Source organism: Felis catus, chromosome B4 (assembly GCF_018350175.1).
Source record: "Felis catus isolate Fca126 chromosome B4, F.catus_Fca126_mat1.0, whole genome shotgun sequence".
Classification (NCBI taxonomy): Eukaryota; Metazoa; Chordata; class Mammalia; order Carnivora; family Felidae; genus Felis; species Felis catus.
The window spans coordinates 63,427,369-63,443,500 of NC_058374.1; the positions used below are offsets into that span (position 1 = coordinate 63,427,369).

General features: G+C 38.9%; 1 protein-coding gene across 4 annotated transcripts in view; it reads right to left on the minus strand.

The window, feature by feature from the left end:
* Positions 1–670: 670 nt before the first annotated feature.
* The window catches only part of IPO8 (importin 8), an 85,123-nt gene continuing 69,661 nt past the window's right edge, over positions 671–16,132 (minus strand). For all 4 annotated transcript variants that reach the window (XM_019834767.3, XM_003988535.6, XM_019834768.3 and 1 more), the window contains 4 exons: positions 15,925–16,130; positions 12,884–13,087; positions 12,211–12,327; positions 671–2,623 (listed from right to left, as the gene is read on the minus strand). In XM_019834767.3, the coding sequence (XP_019690326.1) occupies positions 2,526–2,623; positions 12,211–12,327; positions 12,884–13,087; positions 15,925–16,130 (625 nt within the window). In that variant the 3' untranslated portion in view covers positions 671–2,525. The remainder of the gene's footprint in view (positions 2,624–12,210; positions 12,328–12,883; positions 13,088–15,924; positions 16,131–16,132) is intronic.

Consider the following 16,132-nt stretch of genomic DNA (forward strand, 5'->3'; position numbering starts at 1 on the left):
GGCTTTCAAAGGCAAAAATTATGGGGATTCATCTTTCCATGGTGGATCCCCCCCCCCCATGCCTGGGGTGCTGGATGTAGAGTCTGCTAGTCTCTTCCATCCATGCCTGAGGTGTGCCTCCCTCCCCTGCTCAGTTTTGAGGGGGGGGGTTGTTTCTAACTGCATTGCTGCCTTTCCTACACTCTGAAGTGGCCTCTTCTCTAAGCAGTGAAAGTCTGTTCTGCGAGTCTTTGGGTCATTTTCTGGGTTATTTACACTGATGTGGATTTTATCTAAGTGTATTCATGGTAGTAAGTGAGGTAAGGATCTTTCTACTCTGCCATCTTCCCTGGAAGTCCCCGTTCCACTCAACTTGGACCTCTCCTAATCTGATGACAGTCTTATCAGAAAATGGCTCTCTTTCCAGCACCTTTTTTATTTTCCTTCAAAGTCCTGCTGTGGCCTAATGGCCTGAGCTTTTTCAGGGTTTGTATCTTTCTCATCGGGATACCACAATTTATGAGATGGGCTCTAGCTCCCAACTGCTCCCCAGGCTCGCCGCTCCTGATGAGCCCTTGTTACCCTCCCAGGCCAACAGTTACCTTGCTCCACCTGCCCTCAAATAAGGATTTTTATCACCTGCTTAAAGCACCTCCACATATCAGAAGATTTCACACAGAGGGGTTCAGAATCCTGGGAATCAGTCCATGTTTTATTTTACAGTACATTCATATAAGTTCCTGCATTTCCAAGGTAACCAGATCACATTCAGGTTAGCACTGCTGGTAACAAAATTATACAACTACCCTGGCTTCAAAAACAAGATAGGATGATACACATTAATATCTGTTTCCCTTTAATACTGTAGAAGACAATACCTCACAAAAATAAAATCACATGCCTTTTACAATCCAGTGTGAAGGCATATTTATGTTAAAAGAAACCATGTTAGACATGTGGAGAAGAGTTTCAAAGCTTAAGATATCTAAAATGTCCCCCCAGTGCCATCTGTCTCTTCTGTCAGCTGGCACATTCAATATCAATGCCTTGGGAAGAGAGGGACAGAGGAAAGCAAGGGACCATTTAGCTCTGAAACTCATGGCTTCTTAGGCTACTTCTGTAAAAACTACTTAAATAACCTAAAATGCTAAAAAGAGTTAATATTAACAAGGGATGGTAATAGAGGAAGCACCTGGAGAAAATTCCTCCAGTAACTGAGGGGAAATAGAAGCTGCAGACATTTCACAAAAATGGAAAACTGTATCACATCCAGTAATACATTAAGTTTGGAAAATACACTTTCACTTTACTGTACGAAAAGACTATGATCCATGTTCTAGTCTTGAATCTGTTCATAAAAAGAGCCACAGCCTCCATCTGCAATATTTTCTGTAGGCATCATTACCATCGAAGAGTGACCAATATCCCAACCCTTGAAGAATATAACAAGCCAAAGTGAGCTATAATAAAGGCTAGAATGAATTAGGTAGGAGAAAATTCAGATGTGTGAGAAGTAGAAGTTAAATTCATTTGGGTCATTTTTTCTAGATAAAAAAGGTTAGAAAATGTTTTGGACCCAGGTCCAACATAGCTGGAATGATAAGTTGTTGAAAATGCAAGCCCCCATCCAGAAACCACGTGCTTAATGTAGCACCCTTCTCCCAGAAGTTCAATGTGCTTTTGTATTATTACCAATTCATTACATAATGAAGTACATGATTCAGAATATACTTGGACTTACTGTTAATTCCAATGACTAAAGAGTTCCTGCCACTTGCTGCCAAGAAATTCTTGAGTCCTTCACTTATTAGGTTATAAATGGAATTTATACTCATATTTTCTGACCCCAATAGAAACACCACCCCTTTCAAGGCTCAAATATATGATGGAAGAGGGAATAAGACACTTAGTAAGAAAGCCTCAAAACATACAATGAAAAACCAGAGCCAGTGCATGTTACAACCCCTGAAGACAGCCCCCAGCAGCAGGGTGAGAAGGGGAGCAGTGATGTTTTTGACACCAGAGTGACTTGTAACTAACTGCCTAACAGTAAAATCACACAGTAAAATGCAGAATAAGTCAACAAATAGCCAAGGTTTACATTATATCTAGAAATATGTTTTATGCTTTAAAAAAAATTGCAATGCACTCCAAAAAAATTTTTCAGATAATTCATGTACAACAGAAGGCACTGTTATCCGCATAAATCCATTGATTCTGCATGGCAAAAACCTGAGACGTGCAATTCAATCCTTTAAATCCACCTTGGTCTTTCATCCTTTGGAGAATATGATTTGTCCTTTTCAGTCCACTGATTTTGTTCTTCTTTAATTTCATACATTACAGTAGCTGCTTAGAATATATATTCCAGGGTGAGAAAGGTCAAAGGGGAAGAGGGAGTGGATAAATGTGCTGCCCAATGTCAGTTATCCGGCACAGCAGCAGGGTGCTGAAAAGCAGCTCACTGTCGTCCTCCCCTTGACCTTCACATTCCTCCGGTGAAGGAAAATATAGTGATGACATTCGGTAGGCTGATGTTCCTTCTTTCAGTTGTTGCTGGGCACAGTCCCAAAGTTAAATGCGGAGAGGACTCCTTTGTTTTCAAACGTGAAGCCTCCCTGTTGTTCAATCTTCTTCTTGGCCTCTAGTATTTGTCAAGAGAAAGGGAGGGGACAAAATTAGAGTATTTAAGGTGACAAAGTTGGAAATAACCTAAAATGAGCTAGATTTATTTATACTTAGCATTGTGAAGGACTGTGACTTATGATATTAGTTATCCTGCCCAACCAAGCATTAGCCTTTTTTGGTTTTAATTCTAGTGTAGTTAATATACAGTGTTGTATTAGTTTCCGGTGTATAATATAGTGATTTAACACTTCCACACAACACTCACTGCTCATCAAGGTAAGTATATTCCTGAACTCTTTGACCTATTTTGCCCACTCCTCCTCCCCCCCCCCCCCCCCCCCCCCCCCGCACCTCCCCTCTGGTAACCATCTGTTTGTTCTCTTTAGTTACGAGTGGGTTTTTTGGTTTGTCTTTTTTTCCCCTTTGTCCATGTGTTTCTTAAATTTCGCATATGAGTGAAATCATATGGCATTTATCCTTCTCTGACTGGCTTATCTTGCTTGGCATTATACTCTCTAGATCCATCCGTATTGTTGCAAATGACAGGATTTCATTCTTATTTATAGCTGAATAATATTCCATTGTACATATATATACACAATTTCTTTATCCATTCACCTATTGATGGACACCTGGGCTGCTTCTATCAATTGGCTATTGTAAATAATAATAGCAATAAACACAGGGGTGTGTGTGTGTGTATATATATATATATATATACATATATACATACATATACACTCATACATATATACACACATACATATATATACACACATACATGTACACATACATGTACATATACATATACATATCTTTGATTAGTGTTTTTGTATTCCTTATAGCTAAATACCCAGTAGTGCAATTACTGGATCATATTGTAGTTCTATTTTTCACTTTTTGAGGAACCTCCATACGGTCTCTCACAGTGGCTGCACCAATTTGCATTCCCATCAACAGTGCACAGGGTTTCCTTTTTCTCTACATCCTTGACAACACTTGTTGTTTCTTGTGTTTTTTATTCTAGCCAGTCTGATAGGTGTAAGGTGATCTCTCATCATGCTTTTGATTTGCATTTCTCTGATGATGAGTGATGTTGAGCATCTTTTTACATTGTCTGTTGGCCATCTGGATATCTTCTTTGGACAAATGTCTGTTTAAGTGTTCTGACCATTTTTTAAATGGATTGTTTTCTGAGTGTTATGTTGTATGAATAACTTACACTAACCATTTACTGGACTGTCATTTGCAAATCTCTTTCCCATTCAGTAGGCTTTTAGTTTTGTTGGTTGTTTCCTTTGCTGTGCAGAAGTTTTTATCATGATGTAATCCCAACAGTTTATTTTTGCTTTTGTTTCCCTTACCTCAGGAAACTGATCTAGAGAGACGTTGGTATAGCTGATGTCAGAAAAATTACTGCCTGTGCTCTCTTCTGTAAGTTTATGGTTCCAGGTCTCCCATTTGTCCTTAATATATTTTGAGTTTATTTTTGTATATGGTGTAAGAAAGTGGTCCACTTTTCCCAAAACCATTGAAGAGACTCTGTTCTATTGCATATTCTTGCCTCCTTTGTCACAGATTTACTGGCCATATAATTATGTGTTTATTTATGAGCTTTCCGTTCTTCATATTGATCTGTGTGTCTATTTTTGTGCCAGTACCATACTGTCTTGATTACTACAGCTTTGTAATATACCTTGGAATCTGGGATTGTGATACCTCCAGTTTTTTCTTTTTCAAGACTGCTTTATTTGGGGTCTTCTGTGGTTCCACACAAATTTTAAGACTGTTTGTTCTAGGGGCACATGGGTGGCTCATTTGGTAAGTGTCCGACTTCAGCTCCAGTCATGATCTCACAGTTCACAAGTTTGAGCCCTGCATCGGGCTCTATGCTGACAACTCAGAGCCTGGAGCCTGCTTCAGATTCTGCGTCTCCCTCTCTTTCTGCACCTCCCCTGCTCCCTTTCTCTCAAAAATAAATATAACATTAAAAATAATTTAAAAAAAAGATTGTTCTAGTTCTGTGAAAACTACTGTTGGTACTTTGATAGGGATTGCCTTAAATCTGTAGATTGCTTTGAGTAGTATGGACTTTTTAACAACATTCTTCCAATGTTTTATACTTTTCAAACTATAGGTCTTTTACCTTTTTGGTTAAGTTTATTCCTAGGTATTTTACTCTTTTTGGTGTGATTGTAAATGGGATTGTTTTCTTAATTTCTCTGACATTTCATTATTAGTGTATACAAATGCATGTTGATTTTGTATCCCACGACCTTAATGAACTCATTTATCAGTTCTAGTAGTTCTTCAATGGAGTCTTTAAGTTTTCTATGTATACAATCCCATGTTATCTGCAAATAGTGAAAGTTTTACTTCCTCCTTATGAATTTGGATGCCTTTATCCCTTTTTGTCTCAAGCTGTGGCTAGAACTTCCAGTACTATGTTGAATAAAAGTGGTGAGAGTGGACATCCTTGTCTTGTTCCTGATCTTAGAAGAAAAACTGTTTTTCACCATTCAGTCTGATGTTAGCTGTGGGTTTTTCACATGTAGTCTTTATTATATTGAGCTATGTTCCATCTACCACTTTGTTGAATGTTATTATCATGAATGGATGTTGTACTTTGTCAAATGTTTTTTCTGCATCTACTGAAATGATCATATGGTTTTTATACTTTGTCTTATTAATGTGATATATCACATTGGTTGATTTGCAAGTATCGAACCACTCTTGCATCCTGGGAATAAACCTCACTTGATTGTGATGAATGATTTTTTTTAACATAGTGTTGGATTTAGTGTGCTAATATTTTGTTGAGGATTGTTGAATCTGTCTTCACCAGAGATAGTGGCCTGGTAGTTCTTTTTGTGGTATCTTTATCTGGTTTTGGTATCAAAGTAATGCTGGCCTCATGGAATGAATTTGGAAGTTTTGCCTCCTCTTCTATTTCTTTGAAAAGTTTAAGAAGAATCGGTATTAACTCTTCTTTAAATGTCTGGTAGAATTCACCTGTGAAGTCATGTGGTCCTGGACTTTTGTTTGTTGGGAGTCTTTTGATTACTGATTCAATTTCATTGCCAGTAACTGATCTGTTCAAATAGTCTATCTCTTCTTGGTTCAGTTTTGGGAGAACTGGTTCAGTACTGGCAATGTTTCTAAGAAGTTATCCATTTCTTATAGGTTGTCCAATTCATTGGCATATAATTTTTCACAATATTCTCTTACAATCCTTTGTATTTCTGTGGTGTTACTTCTCCTCTTTCATTTCTGATTTTGAGTCCTTTCTCTCTCTGATGGGTACAGCTAAAGGTTTGTTAATTTTTGTTGATCTTTTCACAGAACCAGCTCCTGGTTTTATTGATCTATTGTTTTTCAGTTTCTATACCATTTATTTCTGCTCTAATCATTATTATTTCCTTCCTTCTGTTAGTTTGGGGATTTGTTCTTTTTTTCTTGTTTCCTCGGGTGTAAGGTTAAGATTTTTCTTGTTTCTTGAAGTAGACTGGTATCATTATTATCTTCTCTGTTGAGAATGACTTTTGCTGCTCCCAACAATCTTTGACCACTGTGTTTTCATTTTCATTTGTCTCCATGTATCTTTTTATTTCTTCTTTGATTTCTTGGTTGACTCATTCATTATTTAGTAGCATGTTATTTAATCTCCATGTACTTGTGTTCTTTCCAGGTTTTTTCTTGTGGTTCATTTCTACTTTCATAGCATTCTGCTCAGAAATGATGCATATGACTTCAATCTTTTTGAATTTGTCAAAACTTGTTTTGTGGCCTGATACGTGATCTACTGTGGAGAATGTTTCATGTGCAGTTGAAAAAATGTGTATTCTGCCGTTTTAGGACAGAAGGTTCTGAATATATCTGTTAAATCCATCTGATCCAGTATGTCCTTCAAAGCCATTATTTCCATCTTGATTTCCTGTTTGGATATCTCTTCTTTGATATGGGGGGGGGGGGGTGTCTTGGAGTCCCTTCCTATTACTGTATTACTATCCGTTAATAACAAATAAAGGAACTAATTGTTTCATGTATTTGTGTGTTCCCATGTTGGGTGCATAAATATTTACAACTGTTTTATCTTCTTATTGTTGCCTTTAAAATTATGTAGGGTCCTATTTTGCCCAATATAAATATTGCTACCCTGGCTTTCTTTTTGCTTCCATTTGCATGGTAACTGTTTTTCCTTCAGTCTGCACATGCCTTTGGGTCTGAAATGAGTCTCTTGAAGGCAGTATATAAATGGGTCTTGTTTTTTCATCTGTTCCATCACTCTCAGTCTTTGACTAGAGAATTTATTCCATTTATTTTTTAGGGGTTTTTTTAATGTTTTATTTTTGAGACAGAGACAGAGCATGAGCAGGGGAGGGGCAGAGAGAGAGCAAGACACAGAATCCAAAGCAGGCTCCAGGCCCTGAGCTCTCAGCACAGAGCCCGATGCAAGGCTCAAACTCACAAACCACGAGATCATGACCTGAGCCGAAGTCGGACACTTAACCGACTGAGCCACCCAGGTGCCCCTAGTCCATTTGAAGTAATTATTTACAGGTATGTATTTATTGCCATTTTGTGACTTGTTTTGTGGTTATTTTTGTAGTTCTTCTCCATTCCTTTCTTCCCTTGCTCTCTTCCCTCCCCATAAGCTGGCTTTCTTTAGTGATATACTTGGATTCCTTTCTCTTTATTCTTTGCATATTACTGGTTTTGATTTGTGGTTACCATTAGGTTTGTATATAACATCTGCTATATATAGCAGTCTATGTTAAGTTGATGGTCACTTAAGTTTGAAACCATTCTTTAGTCCTGTCCTTCCCCCCCCCACCCGCATATATTAGGTATATGGTGTCATACTTTATATCCTTTTGTGAGTCTTTTACTGGTATTTACAGATATAGTTATTTTTACTTCTTTTGTGTGCTTCCTACTTTTATTACTCATGGTTTTTGTTTTCCACTAAAAGAGTCCCCTTTAACATTTCTTGTAGTACTGGTTTAGTGGTCATGAATTTCTTTAACTTTTGTTTGTCTGGGAACCTCTTTATCTCTCCTTCTATTCTGCATGATAGCCTTGCTGGATAGAATATTATTGGTGGCAGATTTTTTTCCTTCCAGCACTCTAAATATATATATCTTGTCGCTCGCATCTGGCCTGCAAAATTTCTGCTGAAAAATCCACTGATAGCCTTGTACATAACTTTCTCCTTCTCGGTTGCTGCTTTTAAAATTCTCTTTGTCACTACTTTTTGCCATCTTAATTACTATGTATCTTGGAATGGACCTCGTTTGGTTGTTTTTGTTGGGAAATCTCTGTACCTCCTGGATCTGGATTTGTTTTCTTCCCCAGATGGGGGAAGCTTTCAGCTATTATTTCTTCAAATGAACTTTCTGCCCCCTTTTCTCTCTTCTTCTGGCATCCCTATAATGTGAATGTTATCAAACCTGATGGAGTCACTGAGTTCCCTAAAGTCTATTCTCATTTTGCATAATTTGTCTTCCTCTCACCCGCTCACCTTAATTTCCATTATTCTGTCCTCCAGGTCACCGATCCATTCTGTTTCCTCTAGTCTACTATTTATTCCACTTACTGTAATTCTAATTTCAATTATCATGTTCTTCATCTCTGGTTCTTTTTCACTGTTTTCTCTTTGTTAAAAATCCTCCACTGTTACTTCAAGTCCAGCAAGTATCTTTATGACCATTACTTTAATTTCTCTATCAAGCATATTACTTATCTCTGTTTGGCTTAGGTGTCTTGCTATTGTTTTTTCCTTTTCTTTCATTTGGGACATATTTCTCTGTCTCATTTTGTGTAACTTTCTGTGTTTCTCTGTGTTAGGAAATTCAGCTACATCTCTTGCTCTTGAAAGTAGTGGGTAGAGCATGGCATGCAGTTTTAACAAGGTGGTGCTGGTCCTCTGCCAGAGGGGATGTGTCTCTGCCCCGGAGACCATGGCTGGCCAGACCGATCTGTAAAGCATGCAAAGGCAGGGTGCACAGTGTGTGTGTGTTGGTTTTTTTTTAAATTTACATCTAAGTTAGTTAGCACATAGCACAACGATTTCAGGGGTAGATTGCTTAATGCCCCTTACCCATTTAGCCCATCCCCCCTCCCACAACCCCTCCAGTAACCCTCTGTTTGTTCTCCATATTTAAGAGTCTCTTATGTTTTGTCCCCCTCCCTGTTGTTATATTATTTTTGTTTCTCTTCCCTTGTGTTCATCTGTTTTGCATCTTAAAGTCTTCATATGAATGAAGTCATATATTTGTCTTTCTCTAATTTCGCCTAGCATAATACCCTCTAGTTCCATCCACGTAGTTGCAATTGGCAAGATTTCATTCTTCTTGATTGCTGAGTAATACTCCATTGTGTGTGTGTGTGTGTGTGTGTATACACACACACACACACACACACCCCACATCTTCTTTATCCATTTATCCATCGATGGACATTTGGGCTCTTTCCATACTTTGGTTATTGTCAATAGTGCTGCTATAAACAGTGGGGTGCATGCGTCCCTTCAAAACAGCACACCTGTATCCCTTGGATAAATACCTAGCAATGCAATTGCTGGGTTGTAGGGTAGTTCTATTTTTGGATTTTTGAGGAACCTCCATCCTGTTTTCCAGGGTGGCTGCACCAGTTTGCATTCCCACCAGCAGTGCAAAAGAAATCCTCTTTCTCTGCATCCTTGCCAATATATGATGTTGCCTGAGTTGTTAATGTTAGCCATTCTGACAGGTGTGAGGTGGTATCTCATGGTGGTTTTGATCTGTATTTCCCGGATGATGAGTGATGTTGAGCATTTTTTCATGTGTCAGTTGGCCATCTGGATGTCTCTGGAGAAGTGTCTATTCATGCCTTTTGCCCATTTCTTCACTGGATTGTTTTTGGGGTGTTGAGTTTGATAAGTTCTTTATAGATTTTGGACACTGGGGCGCCTGGGTGGCTCAGTCAGTTAAGCGTCTGACTTCGGCTCAGGTCATGGTTTCACGGTTTGTGGGTTCGAATCCTGCACCGGGCTCTGTGCTGACAGCTCAGAGCCTGCAGCCTGCTTCGAATTCTGTGTCTCCCTCTCTCTCTGCCCCTCCCCTGCTCATACTCTGTTTCTGTCTCTCAAAAATAAATAAATATTTAAAAAAATTATAGATTTTGGATGCTAACCCTTTGTCTGATATGTCATTTGCAAATATCTTCTCCCATTCCATTGGTTGCCTTTTAGTTTTGATGATTGTTTCCTTCGCTGTGCAGAAGCTTTTTATTTTGATGAGGTTCCAATAGTTCATTTTTGCTTTTGTTTTCCTTTGCTCTGGAGACGTGTTGAGTAAGAAGTTGCTGTGGCCAAGATCAAAGAGGTTTTTGCCTGCTTTCTCCTCGAGGATTTTCCTGTCTTCCATTTAGGTCTTTTATCCCCTTAGTTTGAGTTTATTTTTGTGTATGGTGTAAAAAAGTGGTCCAGGTTCACTTAACAGCATGTTGCTGTCCAGTTTCCCCAGCAACATTTGCTGAAGTGACAGTCTTTTTTTCCATTGGATATTCTTTCCTGCTTTGTCAAAGATTAGTTAGCCATACATTTGTGGGTCCATTTCTGGGTTTTCTATTCTGTTCCATTGATCTGAGTGTCTGCTTTTGTGCCAGATCTGTTCGTGTTATCTTGATTATTACAGCTTTATAATACAGCTTAAAGTCCGGGATTGTGATGCCTCCTGCTTTGGTTTTCTTTTATCAAGATTGCTTTGGCTATTCAGGGTCTTTTCTGGTTCCATACAAATTTTAGGATTGTTTGTTCTAGCTCTGTGAAGAATGCTGGTGTTATTTTGATAGGTATTGCAATGAATATGTAGATTGCTTTGGGTAGTATTAACATTTTAACAATATTTGTTCTTCCTATCCAGGAACATGGAATCTTTTTCCATTTTTTTGTCTTCTTCAATTTCTTTCATAAGCTTTCTATAGTTTTCAGTGTATAGATTTTTCACCTCTTTGGTTAGATTCCTAGGTATTTTATAGTTTTTGGTGCAGGGTGCACAGTTTTAATAAGGTTCTTGTGTCCTCCACAGGTGACCAGCTGCCACTGCTGGGACTGAGACCCCACAATGCGCACAGTAGAGAGGCATGGTGTTGGCAGTTTGCAATGGTCTTCTAGGGAAGGGGGCCCACAGCACCAGAACTGAGGCAGGCCCAGCTAAAAAGGGTGGGGCATAGTATAAACAAGTTAGGTAGTGAATGCCGGCTCCAGGCTGGTTCCTGCAGGTGTCTGAGTGTATATGCCGGAGGGCAAGGAAGGGAAATGGCACCCACCAGCTCCTTGTTCCTGGAGGAGTCTTCCAGCAATCTCAGTCTCTCTGGGACACACAAATGCCCTCTTGTATGCCCCGGGCATTTTTCAAAGTACTGCTTCTATGCTGTGTTTCTGCAGGCTGTTGGCTGTGCTGTGTCTTTAAAGGGATGAGGACTCAGTTTCCTATCACCCTCCAGACTCTCCCAGAACTGAACCTGCTGTCAGAACTCATGAAATTTGGTCCCTCTGGTTTCCAAAGCCAAATGTTATAGGGATTCATCTTCCCATGCAAGCTCGCACCATGATGGTCTGTTCTCTCTCTTCTGCACACCTGCGGATCCCTCCCTCCAGTGGACAGACCCATAGTCCATTTAGCTTCCCACTGCATCTCCACTCTTCTATCCTCTTATGTGGACTCTTCTCTACATTTAGTTGTAGAGTTTGTTCTGCCGTCTCTGGGTCATTTTCTGGGTTATTTACCCTGATGTGAGCGTTACCTAGTTGTATCTGTGGGGTGACGTGAGCTCAGGATCCACCCATTCCACCACCTTCCCTGGAAGTCCCTGAGTATCAGCTTTTAATAGGGCTATGTCAGTAAGTAGTTACGTTACTATTACAGAAAAACTGCTAAAAATGAACAAAATGGAAAAACTTTACCTCCCCCAACTTCCAGGAAAAATGACAAAATGAAAAGGTGCAAAGTGGTTTTTTTAATAGTGCTATAGGCTACTGCTGAAAGTGTACCCAGAATTCTCCTGATACCGACTCTGTGCAGGGCTGACAAGAGAACTCTATGCAGAAGAACTTAGGTTCTAAATTCCAGGTGCCTATTCCATGTTTTGCACTACAGTATTTTTGTAATCACAATTTTTTTCCACTGATTTTCTAGGAGTGACCATAATAATGTCTGCATAGAACAATTTCTCCAAGTCAAAAACTGAAAATCAACAAGAATCACTAACATGTAAATCCCAGCAAAAGAAATGAAGAGTGTTTCTTTTCCAGGAAGACAAGCTCCTTATAAGAATTCATGAAGTGAACTGGCTCCAAAACAGAGGGTAAGTACATGAATACCACCACCACTAAAAGACACCTATTAATGCACAGGGTTTTGCAGAGCTAAGATATCATGATCAGTGATTAAAAAAAAAAAATCATACAATAATAATTATCTTGAAAGGCTGGCCTCTAACAATTTTTAAAACAGTCTTTATGTGCCACAAGGCTCATTAAGAAGGTAAGAAGGTTGCTCATTAATAAGACTGACTACTGGCACGCTGATGCCCTCCAATCTGGGAATGCAGCTGGCTGACCTGCTACTGTCCTCCGGTGCTCTGCCAGGGTATACACCTCCTGCAGCGCCCTCCGCTGGTCCTCACTGAGCGGTGCCATCAGCAGCTGGTACCAGGCAGCATCCCGATTCTGCACAGCTGTTGCATTTGGGGAGTGTGTAGAAGAAGAAAAAGATAAGAGTCTAGTGAAAATTATCATTACAGAGAACAAAAGTACATGATCAAATTACGATGAAATGATTGCAGAAAGTAAGAGACAAACTTATTCCAGCAAGGATTATTTCTGAGTACCCACTCCATATCTAACGATGTGGGGCTATCAGAGGAAGGTTAGGACATTGCAAATCTCTGTGTTGCCCCAGTTCTCGACCTCCTTCACCATCTCTTCCTCCTGGGGTTTTACTATGCTCCCTCAAATCCAGATCTTGGCAAACACCTCTATTCACATGCTACCATGTTCCGCCAGATTTTCCCCGTACCTGCAGTTTCGGCTTCACTCCCACACCAAGAACTCAAGTTAGTGCTTGAGGCAAAACCATGCTCTAAGCCTCCCAGATTTTTCCATTTGGACATCTCACCACAACTGAAACAAAACATCTAAACTGATTTTGGACAATTCCCAAAACAATTTTTAAACCGAAGGAAATAAAGAATTTAGAGAAAATATCTAAAAATTTAGGGAGTAAAGACATACTTAGCAGAGCTTGTGTAAAAATTTGATATTCATCCACACTATTGTCAAGGTCAAGTGGAGTGCTGAATCCCTCAAGGGCAGTTTCTTCCAACACTTCTTCATCCCAATCATCCTCCTCCTCCTCCTCATCTTCACCTCTTCCGTTATTTGACTGCATCGCTTGAGCGGTTACATTCGTCTCCTCTTCATCACTTGAAATCTCCTCTGGCAATCCATTAATTATTTAAAAAGAATCAGAACACAAAAGGACAAAACATAAAATTCCACAGAACAAAAATTATAAAATGACATTCTGGAAATGGAAAAACTACTGCCTATTTTTACATGAAATTCTAAAAATAAAACTTTATAGTTTGTTAAATTGAAAATGACTTTAGAGGCACCTGGGTGGCTCAGTCAGTTAAGCATCCAACTTCAACTCAGGTCATGATCTCATAGTTCATGAGTTCTAGCCCCGCATCAGGCTCTGTGCTGACAGCTCAGAGCCTGCAGCCTGCTTCAGATTCTTTGTCTCCTCCTCTCTCTGCCCCTCCCTGCTCCCACTCTCTCTCAAAACTAAATAAACATTTTTTTTAAAAAAATGACTTTATACTCCTCACTGAAAACAATTTCCAAGTAACCCTAAATCTATAGTCCACTGGACATTACTGTTTTGCTGTGGCTGTCTCATATTCATTTATATAAAGATGCTAATTAATCAGAGTCCCAAGTTTTTTGTCAAAAAAAAAAATTGTGCAATCAGTACATTTTTTTTAATGTTTATTTTTGAGAGATTGAGAGTGCAAGCGGGGGAGAGGCAGAGAGAGAGGGAGATACAGAATCCAAAGCAGGCTCCAGGCTCTAAGCTGTCAGCACACAGCCTGATACAGGGCTCCAACTCACAAACGGCAAGATCATGACCTGAGCCGAAGTCGGACACTTAACTGACTGGGCCCCCGGTGCCCCAGTGCATGTGTTTTAAGTAACAATGAGTTCCCATTGAGAATTTGGGTCTCTCAACAGTTAATTCAGTTGATTACAAACTACTCAGAAGTGTTCAAATGAGGTCATTTCTGCTAATAGAAACATAAAAATACAGAAATAAAAAATAGCTACATGTGTGTTGAAAAGTGGAAAGCTGAATTGCATATCACCATGGATTCTATTTTCAGGGCTGATCTGTTCTAAGCAGTTAGCCCAATATTATAAATAACTGGAAGATAGTAAATGCAGAACAAAATCAACCCAAGACAGAAAAACCTAGAGTAAAACCCAAACCAGGCAGTATTATTCCGAAACTATTTCTATAAAACATACCACACTAAAGCACCTGAATTAAATGGCAAAGTAGTTTTAGGGATAAGGCAAGAAACAGAAGTTTTGATCATACATACACACACACATATATATACACGTATGTATATGTATATATGACACATATATATGACAAAAATAGCAAGAAATACCTTTCCTAATTAGTCATTCTATACTTCAGCACAAATTGAACAGGAAAGTCTGGAAAATTACCAGAAATTTTTTCTCACGTCATATTAGTTATAAGCCAACAGTTTACAAAACAAAAAATTAGAACTGAAAAAAAGAATTCTATAATTGTTGGCCTATACTTAGCAAAAGAATAAAAACCCTTCTAGTAAAGAAGTCCTACATAGAATTCAGGAAAGCAAATTAGATCAGAAGTTGTGGTCTATGTTAGGAGTTAGAGAAGAGTACCATTCCTCGTACCCAAACTAGGATGATGCAAATTAAATGCAAAATGTTTAAATCTACACTTGTATGTTTTACATGAAACATTCTGATTTTTCTCATTTAAAGAAATTCTGGGGTTTTTTTTATTTTTTTTATTTTATTTTTTTAACATTTATTTATTTTTGAGACAGAGAGAGACAGAGCATGAATGGGGGAGGGTCAGAGAGAAGGAGACACAGAATCTGAAACAGGCTCCAGGCTCTGAGCCATCAGCACAGAGCCCGACGCGGGGCTCGAACTCACGACCGCGAGATCATGACCCGAGCCGAAGTCAGCCGCTTAACCGACTGAGCCACCCAGGCGCCCCTAAAGAAATTCTGTTTTTAACAGATATCGTAAGTTTCTCAAATTCCACATATGAGTGAAAACGTAATAGAAGACCATGGGGGAAGGGAAGGAAACAAAAAATAGTTACAAATGGAGAGGGAGACAAACATAAGAGACTCTTAAATACAGAGCACAAACTGAAGGTTGATGGAAGCAGGGGGATGGGGAAAATGGGTGATGGGCACTGAAGAGGGCACTTGTTGGGATGAGCACAGGGTGTTGTATGTAAGAGATGAATCAAGGGAATCTACTCCTGAAGCCAAGAGCACACTGTATGCTAGCTAATTTGACAGTAAATTATATGAAGGAAGGGAGGGGAAGGGAAGGGGAAGAAATTCTGCTTTTAACTGGAAGAGGGAAAAAACTCCATTTGGAGTTGGATTAGGTTACTTCCTGCACCCAAGCAAGTAGTTTTGCAATTATCATCAAATAAAGATCTAATATCCTTGACTCTAACAATCTTATTCTGTCAATTAAGCAAATAACCTTCATTTATGTACTTTACTCCAAATTTAATAATACGTAAACCATAAGTTTCTCCCAATTACAATTTTTAAGAACCATTAAAAAAAAACATCAGGCATTCTATTAATCTGTTCTACTGATACTTCCCTTAACTAATGGTTCATTGAATTCATGCTGCCGACTTCACAGAGACTATTGGCACAAACAAGAAAATGAAATACTGGTTCCTAACTCATTGTCAAAACTATTTGATTCTGTTATAAATGTATCTGAATTTCTCAGAGTTTAACAACATTCATTAAGCTCAATAATTATTTAAATGTCAAAAAATTAACAGATTTAAATTTACATTACAGGATATGTCAACCAAACCCAAAATATTTGTTAAATGTGCAACAAGCCAAAGAATGTAACTGAATGATTCCAAATAGACTAAAATTCAGAGAAAATGCATGCTCAAATCAAAATCAATTCTAGCATTCATTACAATTAGAAGACTTTACCGTTTTCTTCCATATCAGCCTTCTCTGCTTTTGAGCGATCTTCCTGGTTTACCAGTTGTCTGGTAGCACAAACCTGCTTTAGGCCAAGGAAAAGGAAAAGAATTGAGGGTACAATCTGTCCCACCACAGCATCTACTGCAGGAGGTCGATTTTGCAATTCCAAAAGGATACTCAGTCCTATTATACACATCTTCCGGTCATGATGCCT